Genomic DNA, 15,332 nt, shown 5'->3' on the forward strand with positions numbered 1-15,332 from the left:
TTTTATTCTTTTAGTTTCCAGTTTTCTATTTTAATTTTTTTAATGATTAGGTAATATATGGTATCAAATAGAAAATTATCAATTGCGTGGTTAAAGAAAGCTATTCCTCTAATGTGCCTGTGAACCCTATAAATGGTTCCAGTAATTTCGTATGAATAGCTCCTTTTACCATGCTTAATACTTAAAAGTTAAAAAATTTTTGAAATGGGAGGCAGTTTTTTACAATATATACATATATATTTAAGAAGTTATTGATTTGCATGTTTATTAAGCATCATTTGCTAATACATGATAAATTTTATAGAATAAAAGGTGAAATTGCATTAAAGGTTCGTTTTAATGAAGATGAAACATAAAAATGAGTTGTATATGACAGTCTCACTTGATATCCAGAGGACAGTTTGCAAACCTAAACTTCTGATTATTTCTGATTTCAGAGATGCCCGAGTGGTAAAAGACATGGCAACAGGAAAGTCTAAAGGATATGGCTTTGTCTCCTTTTTCAACAAATGGGTAAGCTCAGTTAAAAAGTGCATGTGTGGTGCTAATACCAAAGGCTAAAGATACGCATTTTGTTTTAATAATTATCTTTGATCTGCCACTTGCTCATTTTACTGATAATTAACACCTTCGCAAGAGGATATCTTTTTTTTTCCCATTTGGTCATTTCTTCAGCATTTATTTAGCACCTGATACATGCAAAGTACTGATAAAATGTTTACAGAATATAGAAAGTCAAGATGTTTAAATTATCAGCCAAAGGTAGATATTGAAAATCTCATTTATTTATTTAATTCATGATCTGTTTATATTCTCATGGTAATTTAAAATGTTTTCTATTTGCTTTATATATATGAATATAGCTATTGATTATTAATATGCTGTTTTACTAAATTCTCTTATTCATAGTAATTTTCCATTGGTTCTTGTGAATTTTTAAAATATAAAATCTTATTACCTGAAAATATATATATTTTTTTTACCTGCAAAAGAAAGTAACTGATAGGATGCTTAGCTGGCTCAATCAGTAGAACATGAGACTTTTGACCTCAGGGTCCTGAGTTTGAGTCCCATATAGGGTACAGAGATTACTAAAAAAAATTAAGAAAAAAAATTTTAAAAAAAAACAAACAGTAAAATGCTCCAATGGGTGGGGACTTTTAAGAAATTATATACTAATGTATTTGAAAATGTCTTCTCGTTTCTTTCATTTAACAATCATTTCTTAAACACATTTACATGGACTTGAAATTTCTAGGTTTTGTGGAGAAAAGGAAGGATAGTTCAGTTTGTCAAATGAGAGGTGAGAGTAGGATATACACAGAAGGAAAAGCCTCATCCCCTGTATATCAGCTGGATAAAATCTTTGGCATGTCCTCCATACAATGTAATCATGTCCTGCTGTTTTAAAAAAATATATATATACACCATGGAAATCTTACTATAGCCAGTACTTACAGAACAATAAAAGGAATCTCTGTACATACTGATTATAGAAATACTTCTGTGGTAAATTAAGTGAAAGCCTCATTTGTATAAAAAAGGGGAGTGTGTATTTTTTAGGTATATGTATTCCCCTCACAGGTATAAACAAAAAACTCGCTGTACAGTTTTCCTCTTTGGGGGTTGGAAGTGAGAGGCAAATGGGGATCAGAGTGGGAAGCTTATCACAGTATTGTACTGCTTGAAGTTTGAACCTTGTAAATGTATTATAAATACAAATAAATGATTTACCTCTTTTAGTGTGATAACTCAAGGTTCAAAACAGTTAAATTCCAGAGATATCAGACTTCAAAAATACAGGGGTAAATGATGGACGAATATATATGCACTGGAGTATACACTAAGGTTTCATTAACCTTAGATTTTATCGTGTTACTTCTGTTAGGACTGACATTTGCCAAAGATACATTACAGAAACACTGCTATACTTTCTGTGTAAGAATACCTTAGGGGTGGGAATGCCTGGGTGGCTCAGTTAGTTAGGTGACTGCATTTGGCTCAGGTCATGATCCCAGAGCCCCTAGGATCAAGTCCCATATCCGGCTCCCAGCTATGCGGGGAGTCTGCTTATCCCTCTGACCTTCTCCCCTCTCATCGTGCGTGCGCTTGCGCTCTCTCTCTCTCCCTCAAATAAATAAATAAAATCTTTTTTAAAAATTAAAAAAAAAATGTGTTGTGCAGGGGCATCTGGGTGGCTTAGATGGTTAACATCTGTGTTTGACTCAGGTCATGATCTCCAGGGCCTGGGATCAAGTCCAATCTGGCTCCCTGCTCAGTGGGGAGTCTGCTTCTCCCTCCCCTTGCTCTTGCTTTCTCTCTCCTTCTCTCAAATACATAAGTAAAATCTGTATTTAAAAAAAAAAAAAAGTGTCGTGCAGTATAGTTTTCATCCTTTCAGGAAGTGAATGAAAAAAATTCCGTGTATTAGAATATTAGAAGAAAACTTTGAAGTGGTTAAGGATTTTGAGAGGTGAAAACATAAAAGCTCTGTCATGTACATATCCCATCTACCAATTATAAGGGTTTTATTTCCTGTGAAATGAGAAAATAAAAATCGACAATATTACTGGTTTCGAAAGCTTTACTGTTAATCATAGCATAAAATTTAGGAAAAGTAGAAAAATACTTCATGCAGTGGGATGATAGCCGAAGTTAGTGTGAGCTCCTTGGAGGATTGATACATAGGATTCTAATGATTTGTGTTATGTTGGGGAAGTAGGCTTCTGTGGACTAGGAACTAATTCTTTCCATTTGAGATTATGGCATATAGGTCCCTGCTATATAGAAATCACTAATGCATAGAGTCGGCCAAGCATGATTGTGTATGGCCTCTGGAGTCAGCCAGAGATGGATTTGAATCCTGTGGTAGGGTAACTTTGAGAAAGTACTTTAATTTCCTCAGTTCACATTTCAGCATCTATAAAATTTGTTTTATGTGATTGGCAGCATTCTGGTGTGCTGAAGTGCCCCAGCCCTACTTGTGGCTACTCTCAACTCTCTTGCCTCTATTGCCATGTCAATCATGCTATGGACAAATTCCAGTACTGGTGGAACAAAGCTTTTCTGCTTACTCAAGTAACAAAATTCTGCTAAAGAAAAACTTAGTCAGTTGCTTTCATTTCTAATTTAATGGTTACACATGGTAAATGAGTGCATGGTACTATCTTCACCATCCTGTTTCTTTAGTGTAAATTTGAGTTCCCATTCTTTGTTACAACTGTTTCATGCCCCCTCCTATCTCCTCAGTATTCCTCTTTTCTACAGCATCACCCCAAAGATGACAAGATTAATGCTTTAGTGAGAAAACAGAAGCTATACAGGAATTCCCTCAGCTTTGAACCACCAAATCTACATAGAAATCATCCACCTTCCTCTTCTGTTACAGTAGAAGTGTGCTTCCTGTGGAGGCCAAAGTACTTAAAACTGGGATCTTAACTTTTCTTGCCTTTTCAAGGACCTTGTTCCTATGCTTATTCTTATATTTTTTCCCTACTATACATTTATTGAGATATAATTCACATACCATATAATCTCCTTGTTTATGTGTACAATTAAGTTGTTTTTAGAATGTTTATAATGGGTGCCTTGGTGGCTCAGTGGGTTGAAGCCTCTGCCTTTGGCTTAGGTCATGATCTCGGGGTCCTGGGATTGAGCCCCACATCAGGCTCTCTGCTCAGCAGGGAGCCTGCTTTCTCCTCTCTCTGCCTACTTGTGCTCTCTGTCTGTCAAATAAATAAATAAAATCTTAAAAAAAAATATTCAGCTCTTACGGAGTTGAATTTATAAATTAGAATGTTTACAACTATCACAATTTTATAATATTTTTATCACCCCAAAAAGATACATACTCTTTGGCAGTCACTGTCCTTTTCTTTCTATTACCCTCTTCTTCATCCCTGAGCAACTTTTGTTGTTGTTGTTGTTGTTGGAGGGAAGGCTAGGGAGGGAGATAGAGAATTTTTTTTTTTTTTAAAGATTTTTATCCATTTATTTGACAGATCACAAGCAAGCAGAGAGTGGGGAAGCAGGCTCCCCGCCAAGCAGAGAGCCCAAAGTGGGGCTCAATCCCAGGACCCTGAGATAACCTGAGCCACCCAGGTGCCCTGGAGAGAGAGAATTTTAAACAGGCTCCATGCCCAGTGTGGAGCCCCACACAGGGCTTGACCTCATGACCCTGAGATCATGACCTGAGCCAAAATCAAGAGTTGGACACAACTGCCTGAGCCACCCAGGCATCCCTGCCCTGAGCAACTATCAATCTACTATTATATCTACTGTTATTAATCTACTACTACTACTGTAGATTTTTCTGTTTTGAAAATTTTCTTTCTATAAATAGAATTGACTAATATGTTCTTTGGTGTTCTCTTGCCCTGTGTCATCGGTTTTTCCCTCTCCACTGGAACATTCTTGTGAACAAGAAAACATGTTTCAGGACACCTGGGTGGCTCAGTGGATTAAAGCCCTGCCTTCAGCTGCCTGCCTCTCTGCCTACTTGTGATCTCGGTCTGTCAAATAAATAAATAAAATCTTTTTTAAAAAAAGAAAAGAAAAGAAAAAGCATGTTTCTAGTATGTATTAATCAAACCATGCTTGGGGTACCTGGCTGATTGGTAGAGGATGTGACTCTTGATCTCAGGGTTGTGAACTCAAGCCCCATGTTGGGCATGGAGACTTTCTTTAAAAAACAACAACAACGGGGCGCCTGGGTGGCGCCTGGGTGGTTAAGCCGCTGCCTTCGGCTCAGGTCATGATCTCAGGGTCCTGGGATCGAGTCCCGCATCGGGCTCTCTGCTCAGCAGGGAGCCTGCTTCTCTCTCTCTCTCTGCCTGCCTCTCCAACTACTTGTGATTTCTCTCTGTCAAATAAATAAATAAAATCTTTAAAAAACAACAACAACAACAAAAAACACACACACAGACTTGACCCTGTATCCCTTTCCTACGTATCTCCGCATTTCTCTGCCGTAATTCATAATCAGACTTCTCAAAATGTTTGTCCATGTGCTTCCACTTCTTCATCTCCTATTCACAACCATACACACACACACCCTATACAAAAATTTCCCCCTCTTTTATCAATAGTTGATTAGTTTCCTAGGGCTGCTATATTATAGTACCATAAGCTGAATGACTTAAAACAAGAGAAATTTGTTCTCTCAAAGTCCTAGAGGTAGACGTCCAGAATCAAGGTTGTCATCGTGGCCGTGCTTCCTCTCAAGGCTCTGGAGAACTCTCCCTTTGTACTTTCTGACCGTTGTCAACAATCATTGGTATCCTTGCTATCCTTGGCTTGTAGCTACATCATTCTGGTTTCTGCCTTTGTTTTCACATGGCCTTCTTGCTTTGTGTGTCCACATTGTCTTCTCTTCTTACAAGGTCATCATTCATACTGGATTTTCCTAATCCAGGATGATCTCACCTTTTTCTTTAAAAAAGATTTTATGTATTTATCTGACAGAGATCACAAGTAGGCAGAGGAGCAGACAGAGAGAGGGGGGGAAACAGACTTTCTGGTGAGCAGAGTGCCTGATGTGGGGCTCGATCCCAGGACCCTGAGATCATGACCTGAGCCAAAGGCAGGTCCCACTGAGCTACCTAGGTGCCCCTTATTTAAAGATTTTATTTATTGCTTGCGTGGAGGGGTAGTGGGAGGGATGGGGTGGCTGGGTGATGGACACTGGGAGGGTATGTGCTATGGTGAGTGCTATGACTTGTATAAGACTGATAATCACAGACCTGTACTCCTGAAACAAATAATGCATTATATGTTAATACAAAAAAAAAGATTCTGCATATGAGTGAAATCACAGTAAAGATTTTATTTATTTATTTGAGAGATGAGAGCATGAGTGGGGTGGGGAGGTGCTGAGGGAGATGGAGAAGCAGACTCCCCTCTGAGCAGGGATTCCACTGTGGGGCTCTATCTCAGGACCCTGGGACCATGACTTAAGCCAAAGGTAGACACTTAACCAACTGAGCCACCTAGGTGCCCCAAGATTTTATTTATTTTAGAGCATTCATGAGTGAGGGTAGGGGCAGAGAGAAAATCCTGAAGCAAATTCCCTGCTGAGCATGGAGCCTAAAGTTTCAGGGCTTGATCCCATATCCCATGTGATCACAACCTGACCCAAAACCGAATTGAACACTCAACCGACTGTGCCACCCAGGCATCGCTAGAGTGATCTTAACTAATACATCTATAACGATCCTATTTCCAATTAGGATCACATTCACAGTTGGGGGCAAGTGGTAGTTAGGACTTTATTTCAATTTAAGGGACACTGTTCAACCCACAACAATAAATATGTCCTGGAATTTGAACTGGTAAGTATGGTAGACAATGTTGGTTTCTTTGTAAGAATTTGCATTTCCTTTTTATGTGTCTTAAGACTGGCCTTTAGCCTTGAATTTGCCTGTTCGTTCTTTCTAGGTCAAGCCCACATACGCACAAATTAGAATTGTACCTCATTTACTTTTCAGTTCACTGTAAGCTGGCTTTTGTTCTCACTCTTTACCAACACTACTTTATTTTTTTTTTTTTTTAAGATTTTATTTATTTGACAGATCACAAGTAGGCAGAGAGGCAGGCAGAGAGAAAGAGGGGAAAGCAGGCTCCCCACCGAGCAGAGAGCCCTATGCAGGGCTCCATCCCAGGACCCTGAGATACCTGAGCTGAAGGCAGAGGCTTAACCCACTGAGCCACCCAGGCGCCCCCAGCACTACTCTTTTCAGGTTTACTACTAGATTTCTACTCCTTTGGCTCTGGAACCGTACACTTTTGTGGATTTCTTCCTTCATCACTGGGAACTTCTTCGGCACCTTCACTAGGAATTTTTCCTTTACCTAGTTTTCAGATTTTGCTTTTTTCCAAGGGTCTGTCCCAGGATGCCTTCTTTTCTCCAGAGTCATGGAATTCATGACTCTGAATTCCATATGTCCAATTCATTTTACTTCTTTGTGCTCCATACTAATAAGTGTCTTTTTTTTTTTTTTTTTTTTTTTTTTTTTTTTTTTTAAGATTTTATTTTTTTATTTGACAGAGAGAGATCACAAGTAGGCAGAGAGGCAAGCAGAGAGAGAGAGGAGGAAGCAGGCTCCCTGTGGAGCAGAGAGCCTGATGTGGGACTCGATCCCAGGACCCTGAGATCATGACCTGGGCCGAAGGCAGTGGCTTAACCCACTGAGCCACCCAGGCGCCCCAATAAGTGTCTTTCATTTAGATGTTTTATGGATGTCTCAAATTTAACGTGTCTTAAATGGAGTACTTTGTTTCTTCCTCATAAGTGTTTTCCTCTTCCCTCCTATGTTTCACATTTCATTAAATGCTAACTAACACTATCCTCCCTACTGCCCCAGAAGCATTGTAGGAATTATCTTTGATTTCCTCTCCTTTTACTTATAATCAGAATTCTTTTGAATCTTCCTGTAAGTTACATCTACTTCTTTGTGTATTGCTTTAGTCTCAGCGTGTCTTTTTCCTCTTACTACCCATCTCCCTAAACTGTTCTCTTCCTAGTGCTAAGAATGGCCTTGTTAAAACATAAATCAGATCATGACAATTTCTTACTTAAAATCTTTAGTTTTTTCCTCTGGCACCCTTTTTAGCTCACTAGATCCACTGAAACTGGTGGTCTTTAACATGCCTTTTTTTTTTTCTTGTTTAAGATTTTATATATTTATTTGAGAGAGAGTGCGTGCAAGAGCAGGGTGAGGGGCAGAGGGAAGCAGGCTTCCATGGAGCAGAGGACCCAACACAGGGCTTGATTCTGGGACTCCAGGTTCTCTACCTGAGCTGAAGGCAGACCCTTAACCGACTGAGCCATGCAGGTGCCCCAGTATGTTTTTTTCAGATACGTACCAAACTTTCCTGCGGGAACACACTTTACAGTGCTTTTTTTCCACCAGGGCTTTCTTCCCTGGAGTTTGTACTTAGCTACCTCCTGTTCCTCTCAGTTTCGACTAAATGATAGATTTTAGAGAGACCTTTAATCATGCTGTCTGAAATAGATCCCAAAGCCCTTATTCTCTAGGTCATCCTTTTGTGTTTAATTTTAAAAGGTTTTTGTTTGTTTGTTTGTTTGTTTTTAATGTATTAGAGAGAGAGAGTCCACAAGCAGGGGGATTGGCAGGCAGAGAGAGAAGCAGGCTCCTTACAGGGAGCCTGACACAGGGCTCCATCTAGGACCCTGGGATTGTAAACTGAGCTGAAGGCAGACAACCAGCTGAACCACACAGGCACCCTAATCCTTTTGCTTCTGTCATGGCATTTACCACAATTTGTAATAAGTTTGTGGCCCCAAAAGAATGTCAGTTCTGTGGCAGCAGAGACCATGTCTGTCTCATTAATCAGTGAATCCCTAACATGTAATCTGCTGGTAGAACATTACAGCTGTTTGGTGTTTACTTGTTGGATGAATGAGAAACCAAATACTGTTACAAGTTTGTTGGATTGTGTAAAGTGAGGTTTTCATCCATAATAGAGTGATTATTACATGAACTTTATAACAGCTATCTCATAAGGGCTCTGGAGCTCATAACTTTTTCAGGTAGTTAACATTCCTGAAGTCTGATATCCAAATAAAAGAAAGATAATTTAAAAACATCATTGCACTTTAGGAAGCACATTGTATATTGTATATTTTATAAAGCATTTTCATTTAGTAGACATTTGTGAAAAGCAGCTGAATTTTCTCTACTGCGAATAGTCTTTCAACATCAACTAATGGTAGCGTCTTTGTCATTTCTAATGTTGTGCGGAACAGGATGCCGAAAACGCCATTCAACAGATGGGTGGCCAATGGCTTGGTGGAAGACAAATCAGAACTAACTGGGCAACCCGAAAGCCTCCAGCTCCAAAGAGTACATATGAGTGTAGGTGTATTGGAGAAGAAAAGGAAATGTGGAATTTTGGAGAAAAATACACTAGATTTTAAATGTTAGAGCTGTTCCCGGAGACTTATTGCAGAAATAGATGAGAAGCAAATCAAGACTACTGTTGAAAATGTACTTAGTTTTCATTTTTGTAATTTTAAGTAATAGATGATACTGTCTCTAATGTCAAGTCTCCTATTAAATAGAGAATATTGAGTAATTTTTTAGATATTCTTGGGGGAGATTTAATCCTCAAATGTATTATGTATTATGTAAGCATTTTGGTAAAGGTAAAAATTATCATTAAAGTAGTGTAGTTGATGGCTACTGTTCTCTTTCTGATAAATTCATTATTTAATGAATTTAGAATATTAAACTTTTCCCTCCCCAGCAAACACCAAACAGCTATCATATGATGAAGTTGTAAATCAGTCTAGTCCGAGCAACTGTACTGTATACTGTGGAGGTGTCACTTCTGGGCTGACAGGTATGGGAGTCTTACCTGTGTGGCATTTTGAGGTTTATTTTTTAAATGAAAAGCTTAATGTCTGTAGGATTTTATATAACTTGGTATGGTTTGTTTTTGTTTTTGTCTAACAGAACAACTAATGCGTCAGACTTTTTCACCATTTGGGCAAATAATGGAAATTCGAGTCTTTCCAGATAAAGGATATTCATTTGTTCGGTATGGGTGCTTTTTTAAAAAAAACTTTCCCTAGAAATCATTTTGAATATTTCACCTAGTAGTTTTCTTAAAAATTTAACCTTGATTGTAAAGAAATAGAAATTTCTCTAGCATTTAGCAACATTTACCACTGTGTTTTGGTGGCTCCCTCCTTGTAACCACGAGATCAATAAAACATTCTCTATTAGAGGACATTTTTTCAGAGCTAGAAGATTTTTTGGGAAATATATGGAAGAAAGTACACCATGTTACTCTTTCATGTGAAGTGCCTATTTTACTTCAGGCTCAGCTTGATTTTTAAGAATAGGTTTTATTCATAAGTACTTTAAACAATTTATATTGCTGATTCTTAATATTCTTTTCAATAGGTTCAATTCCCATGAAAGTGCAGCACATGCAATCGTTTCTGTTAATGGAACTACCATCGAAGGTCATGTGGTGAAATGCTATTGGGGGAAAGAAACTCTTGATATGATAAATCCTGTGCAACAGGTGAGAGGGTTCTTTACTTTGGACAGTAATTGCTGGGCTAATGTTAGATTATTTTAAAATGAAATTATTGATAATCCTTGTTATAGTTTCTAGCTAAAATGATAATACATAAGGGCTCTTCCTACATGTATTATAGTTCTAGGGTATACCTAATGGGGTATTCAGGCTTTTTTCTTAATACTTGGTAGATTTATTCACATACTATTTGGATAACTCACAAACGTGCTTGACTCAGTTGAAACAAAAGCTATAAAGATATTTAGAGCCTTGGCATTTTTTCTAGATTTTGCTGCTTTTGTTTTTCCCGTGATCCCATAAAGATTTCTGTGAAGGGGCGCCTCGGGTGGTTCAGTCAGTTAAGCATCTGACTTTTGGTTTTGGTTCGGGTCATGATCTCAGGGTTGTGAAATCGAGCCTTGGGTCAGCTCCATGCTGGACATGGAGCCTGCTTAATATCCTCTGTCTTGCATGCTCTTGTACTCTCTCTTTAAAAGAAAATAAGTTTTCTGCGAAGAAACTATAAGTGGAGCATCAAGATAGGAATTAGAAATTCCGAAACTATATAGGCTATATAACTTTTTTAGGTAAACTAAATATAGGTATAAGTAATCCTTTTCTGTCTTCCCTATCTAGTTTTAATTTATAAAACACTTAAACGTTGTACTGAGTTTGATATTTATTACTGGGAGATTACCTACTACCTTACAAAGAGTGTGCCATTTAGAGCATCATATGGAGTTACAGTAGTATAACCTCACTGTCTTTTTTTTTTTTTTAACTCATCTTATAAACTCTTGTTTATCCTTTTATTTTAATTGCAGTGATGGCCTAATGTGTTATCCCTATATATTTGTGATACATCACAAATTGTGGTTCATTTGTGGTACTGTATGTGTACATGTAACTTCAAATAATACTAAATTACTTGTTACAATTTTACTTAATAGCAGAATCAAATTGGATATCCACAAGCTTATGGCCAGTGGGGCCAGTGGTATGGAAATGCACAACAAATTGGCCAGTATATGCCTAATGGTTGGCAGGTACCTGCATATGGAATGTATGGCCAAGCATGGAATCAGCAGGGATTTAAGTAAGCATATTTTCTTTTTTCCCTTTTTATTAGCTTTGAAAAAAGAGTTTAGGAAGAGACTTTAAATAATTAATAGGTAATGTGGTCCTCTGTAAAGCAAGTTTTAGCCTTTGAAGGACTTAGTTTAGAGCTATTTTTAATACATAGTTTTAAGTGTATTTCTTTAAAAATTTATCTGGAAATGTGCTGTTCTGAGGCATAACCAGTATTAAAAGAATTTTTGTAATACTTAGTAATGAATCAACTAATATTTAGGTTAAAAAATAAGAGCTTAATAACTGCTAAGCTTTTTATGTGACTACCGATCCTTTAGCCATTCTTGGATACAGTTATTTTGATGCTAGTGTTTTATTCTTTATGCTTTTTACTTTGCGATATAGGGTTTCTTCACACATTGTTATATGGACACTTTTTTTTTACACCTTGAATTATGAAACAAATTTTTGAAAAAGAGACTAAAAATACTTTGTAGTTTTTATTTTAAAAGAATTTTATATTTGTGGGCTGCCTGGCTGGCTTAGCCATTAGAGCATGAGAATCTTGATTTTGGCGTTGTAAGTTTACACCCCATATTGGATGTAGAGTTTACTTAAAAGTAAAATCTTTAAAAAAATAAAAGAACCTTATATTTGTAATGTTGAAAAATATTATGAGCTTTCATATGCTAATAATTGTTTTAATTTTTCCTTTGAGTAATGTATGTGGTAGTCTCTATTGTGCCAAATGATCAAGTTTCTTACAGGTAGTGACTTTTTCAGTGTATGTCTAACCCAGATGCACAGTTTTCCTTTCTGAGGTCAGAAATGACTTTTTTTCTGAATTCAAAGGGGATAAATGTAAAGGGTATTTTTATTTTTTTTAGCTGTATTAAACTAACAAAATCAAACTGCACAAATTAAACCTATGAGCATGCTTGTTTTTAAGAGAAAAAACTTTTGCCTTTGCTTTCCCTGGCATAACCGTTATTCTCATATTTGGGCTTAAGTAAAAGTATTTTTTCCATGTATATGTTATTTTTTCCTTGGCATTACATTTTATTTTAACCAGTGGATTTCCCCTCCTCTCTGCTTCTTTCACATTTTCTACCAGTCAGACACAGTCTTCCGCACCGTGGATGGGACCAAATTATGGAGTGCCGCCACCTCCAGGACAGAATGGCAGCATGTTGCCTAATCAGCCTGCAGGGTACCGAGTGGCAGGGTATGAAACCCAGTGAAAAAGGACTCCATAATCTAAAGCCAGTGGCTTGAGGCTACAGGGAGTGTAGTAAAGCCGTGTTTACTTAAAGATTTATCAAATCAGTCAGTGCAAATGTCAGATACAATGTATTTATTTAAAAAGATTCATTTTTTAATCATGAAATTACTTATCATCCACATTGTTTTAAAAAGAAACAAGATGCTGGATGTCTGCCAATTTTTGCCTTCATTACCTTTTTTGATAAAGTTTCTCAGATCCTTGTTTCAAATACAAATGCAGGGATTGCTGCCACTTTTTTAAAATTAAGAGGCAGAAAATTGCACAATGTTGAACTTTTTTCCACTAAAGTAGTGTGCAGTTCTAGTTTGCATTCCTGATATGATTTAAAACATGTAATATAAAGATGTCAAAAAAAAAATGAAGAACCAAAACTGTGCAAAGTCTAGAAGTTCTTTGTAATCTTCAGCTTGTGCACAATTCTGTTTTAGGTTTGTTTTTTGTTTATGTTTTTGTTTTTTTAAGGCATTGTTTGAACTGTCCCATCTCCACTGTTTCCCTTCAGGGTTTTAAAATATAAATTATTAGTTTACATCATTTTTGTAACTACATTTTTCACAAATTTGTCTTGCCTTATTAAATTTCTGTAAAATATACTTAAATGGGGAAAAAATGATGTTCACTTAGATTGAAAACTTTTCTCAGATGGATTGATAATTGCATTCATTTTGTGTTTTATATGAGAAGGTGCCTCAAGAATTCCCTCTTGGATTTGTTTAAAGGATTTTTATCTTCTCTGATAAACTCTGCTGTGTACCAGGAAATATAAAAACAAAAACTTGCTACTTAAGAAAATCTCTGAAATGTGAGAAGTTTTTATGAGCCCATGTTAATTTCATGTGTCAACTTCTACATTTACATGTATTGTTTCATTCTGTAAAATGCTTAGCAATTTAATATTTTGCACAGTTAGCAAGCTTTGTACGTCATTTCCTTCTTAAAGGCATCAATCATGCAGAGTTGACAGGAGATTTCTAAGGTTTTAAGTTGTTTGCATGTGAATATCAAATACACACTTTGGTAGTCTTTGAATACAAAGTCATCTGCTCTTATTTTTCAAGAATTTTGAGACACAAAGTTGTATGTAAAGGAATATATTAATTTGCCATTTTCTAGTTATATTTACTCAAAAAGAGTAAATCAACTTAGTTTTAATATGTACAAATGACAGCTGTGAAACTGTAGAATATCCTATATCAGGCTTGGAGTTCATTGTGAACTTCAAAATTAGCCTGAAGGACCAGCCGGGCAAAGCATTTTTTAAATGTTCAGAGGCCAAAAGATAAACAAACAAACAAAAAAACCTTAAAATCCTACCTCCTTAAACAGCCTTCAAAGAGGAGAATCCTCAGTGCAATCATTATTTTGATTCTTTTGGTACCTGTTTCCTGGAGTTCCCAATCTTTTTATTTTGGGGTGGCTCCGAGCATTAAGAGGTTTAATCTTTGATGGCATTGTTCTAGTTTTGAAATTTCTAGTACATTTCAGAGTCTCTTAGAAACATTGTGGGAGATTTTTGTTTTGTTTTCAGTGAAAGTCACAAACTTTCTTCTTCCTTTACTCACAAAGGGGAAGAGTCCCCAGTATACTTATTTGGATGGTTTGTTGTTTTTAAGACCTTCAGAGAGCTCCTAGCATTTAGCAGCAGAAAAGGCCTGTGAAATCTTAAGTTTCCTGGCCTTGTCTCTTCCAGGTAGGAGCAAATTAAACTGGTCTCTAAAGCCAATATTCATGTAAACCAGAGCCCAGGAAAGACAGCTCATAAGTGTATAATTCTCTGGAGCTCAATTCTATGCAGTTGTACTGATGTTTCATTATGTCACTGTGTATTTTTAATTGTTGATACATTAAATGTTGCTTTATGGAAGATGAGTAAATTTTTTAAATACTTGGGAATTTTATTTCCTTGTTAACGTCTACAGATCAGGGCATGCAACCAGAAGCAGCTTAAATGAAATACTCAAAAAATAAAATATCAGGAAGCTATTTTTAGATTCTTCTGGTTTATGTTTCTATTTTAGGACCCTCATTATTTTTCTTACTCAAAAATATTTTATTTCGTATACATTCTATGGACTGCAGGGTAAATTATTTGGGCATAAGTAATTTAAGCAAAAGTATAGTTTTTCTTTCATTTTGGCTTTCTCAAGTAACATTTTTTATTAGCCAGTATATTTTCTTATTGCACAAATCTTAAAGTGTACATTAACTACTTTTTGAGAAGAAAGTGGTATTTCTCAAAAAGTTACTACTGAACAAATTGACATTTCAGGAACATTGCTAACTTTGGTTTAAGTCTTACTCATAGTGTTAAAATCATTTAAAGATTTTTTTAGTCTAAAAATAAAACTGGTATTACTACCAGGTCAGGAAATTAAAGTTTTAAAAATGGTTTCATTCTCTGCAATATGCATTCAGATTTTACTATAATATATCTGGTACTGTAAAGAACCTGAAGTGATTCACACTTTAATGGGTCGTTAATTCAGTATTCTTTGCCCTGTTTGGATATTAAAGTTCCTTTATGTTTTCTATAACCTGTGGGATCTTCTTGCAGTGATTATTGTGTGTGAAAGATTTTTCTTTTTGGTTTAACCATATTATATTCACTCAGGTATTTGTTAATTTTTTTTTTAACTTTATTCCGAAACCATGGTTTGCATTGAATTATGACTTAATACCACAAAAGAATTGGCATTCTGTAGATTTAACTCATTTTGAAACCAGGATCTAATTTTCCTTGTTGGTATTATTTCCCTGTCGAAGATGAGTTCCACATTGTAGTTTTATTCTCCTGTTTTGTCCCTATGCTTGCTCGTTTTCCTTTTTTATGTGTGTTAGAGTTCAGTTGACATTTGAGAAGGCAATTGGTAGGGACTAGATTGTATATACAAAGAGAGTTAGGTTTACTAAGTACTGTGGGGTGCCT

General features: G+C 36.4%; 1 protein-coding gene across 30 annotated transcripts in view; it reads left to right on the plus strand.

The window, feature by feature from the left end:
• Positions 1 to 14,940, plus strand: part of TIA1 (TIA1 cytotoxic granule associated RNA binding protein) — a 34,944-nt gene extending 20,004 nt beyond the window's left edge. For 13 of the 30 annotated variants that reach the window (XR_014315097.1, XR_014315099.1, XR_014315109.1 and 10 more), the window contains 7 exons: positions 438 to 513; positions 8,768 to 8,876; positions 9,268 to 9,363; positions 9,477 to 9,561; positions 9,930 to 10,053; positions 11,001 to 11,146; positions 12,236 to 14,940. Coding sequence is in view for 16 of the 30 variants with exons in the window: in XM_082744081.1 (XP_082600207.1) it covers positions 438 to 513; positions 8,768 to 8,876; positions 9,268 to 9,363; positions 9,477 to 9,561; positions 9,930 to 10,053; positions 11,001 to 11,146; positions 12,236 to 12,362 (763 nt within the window). In the remaining 14 variants the exon portion in view is untranslated. Of the gene's footprint in view, positions 1 to 437; positions 514 to 8,767; positions 9,009 to 9,267; positions 9,364 to 9,476; positions 9,562 to 9,929; positions 10,054 to 11,000; positions 11,147 to 12,235 lie in introns of those variants that run through there. The other 17 variants (XR_014315098.1, XR_014315100.1, XR_014315102.1 and 14 more) reach the window with 6 other exon arrangements.
• The last annotated feature ends 392 nt before the right edge of the window (positions 14,941 to 15,332 follow it).

Source organism: Mustela nivalis, assembly GCF_964662115.1.
Source record: "Mustela nivalis genome assembly, chromosome: 8".
NCBI classification, from domain to species: Eukaryota; Metazoa; Chordata; class Mammalia; order Carnivora; family Mustelidae; genus Mustela; species Mustela nivalis.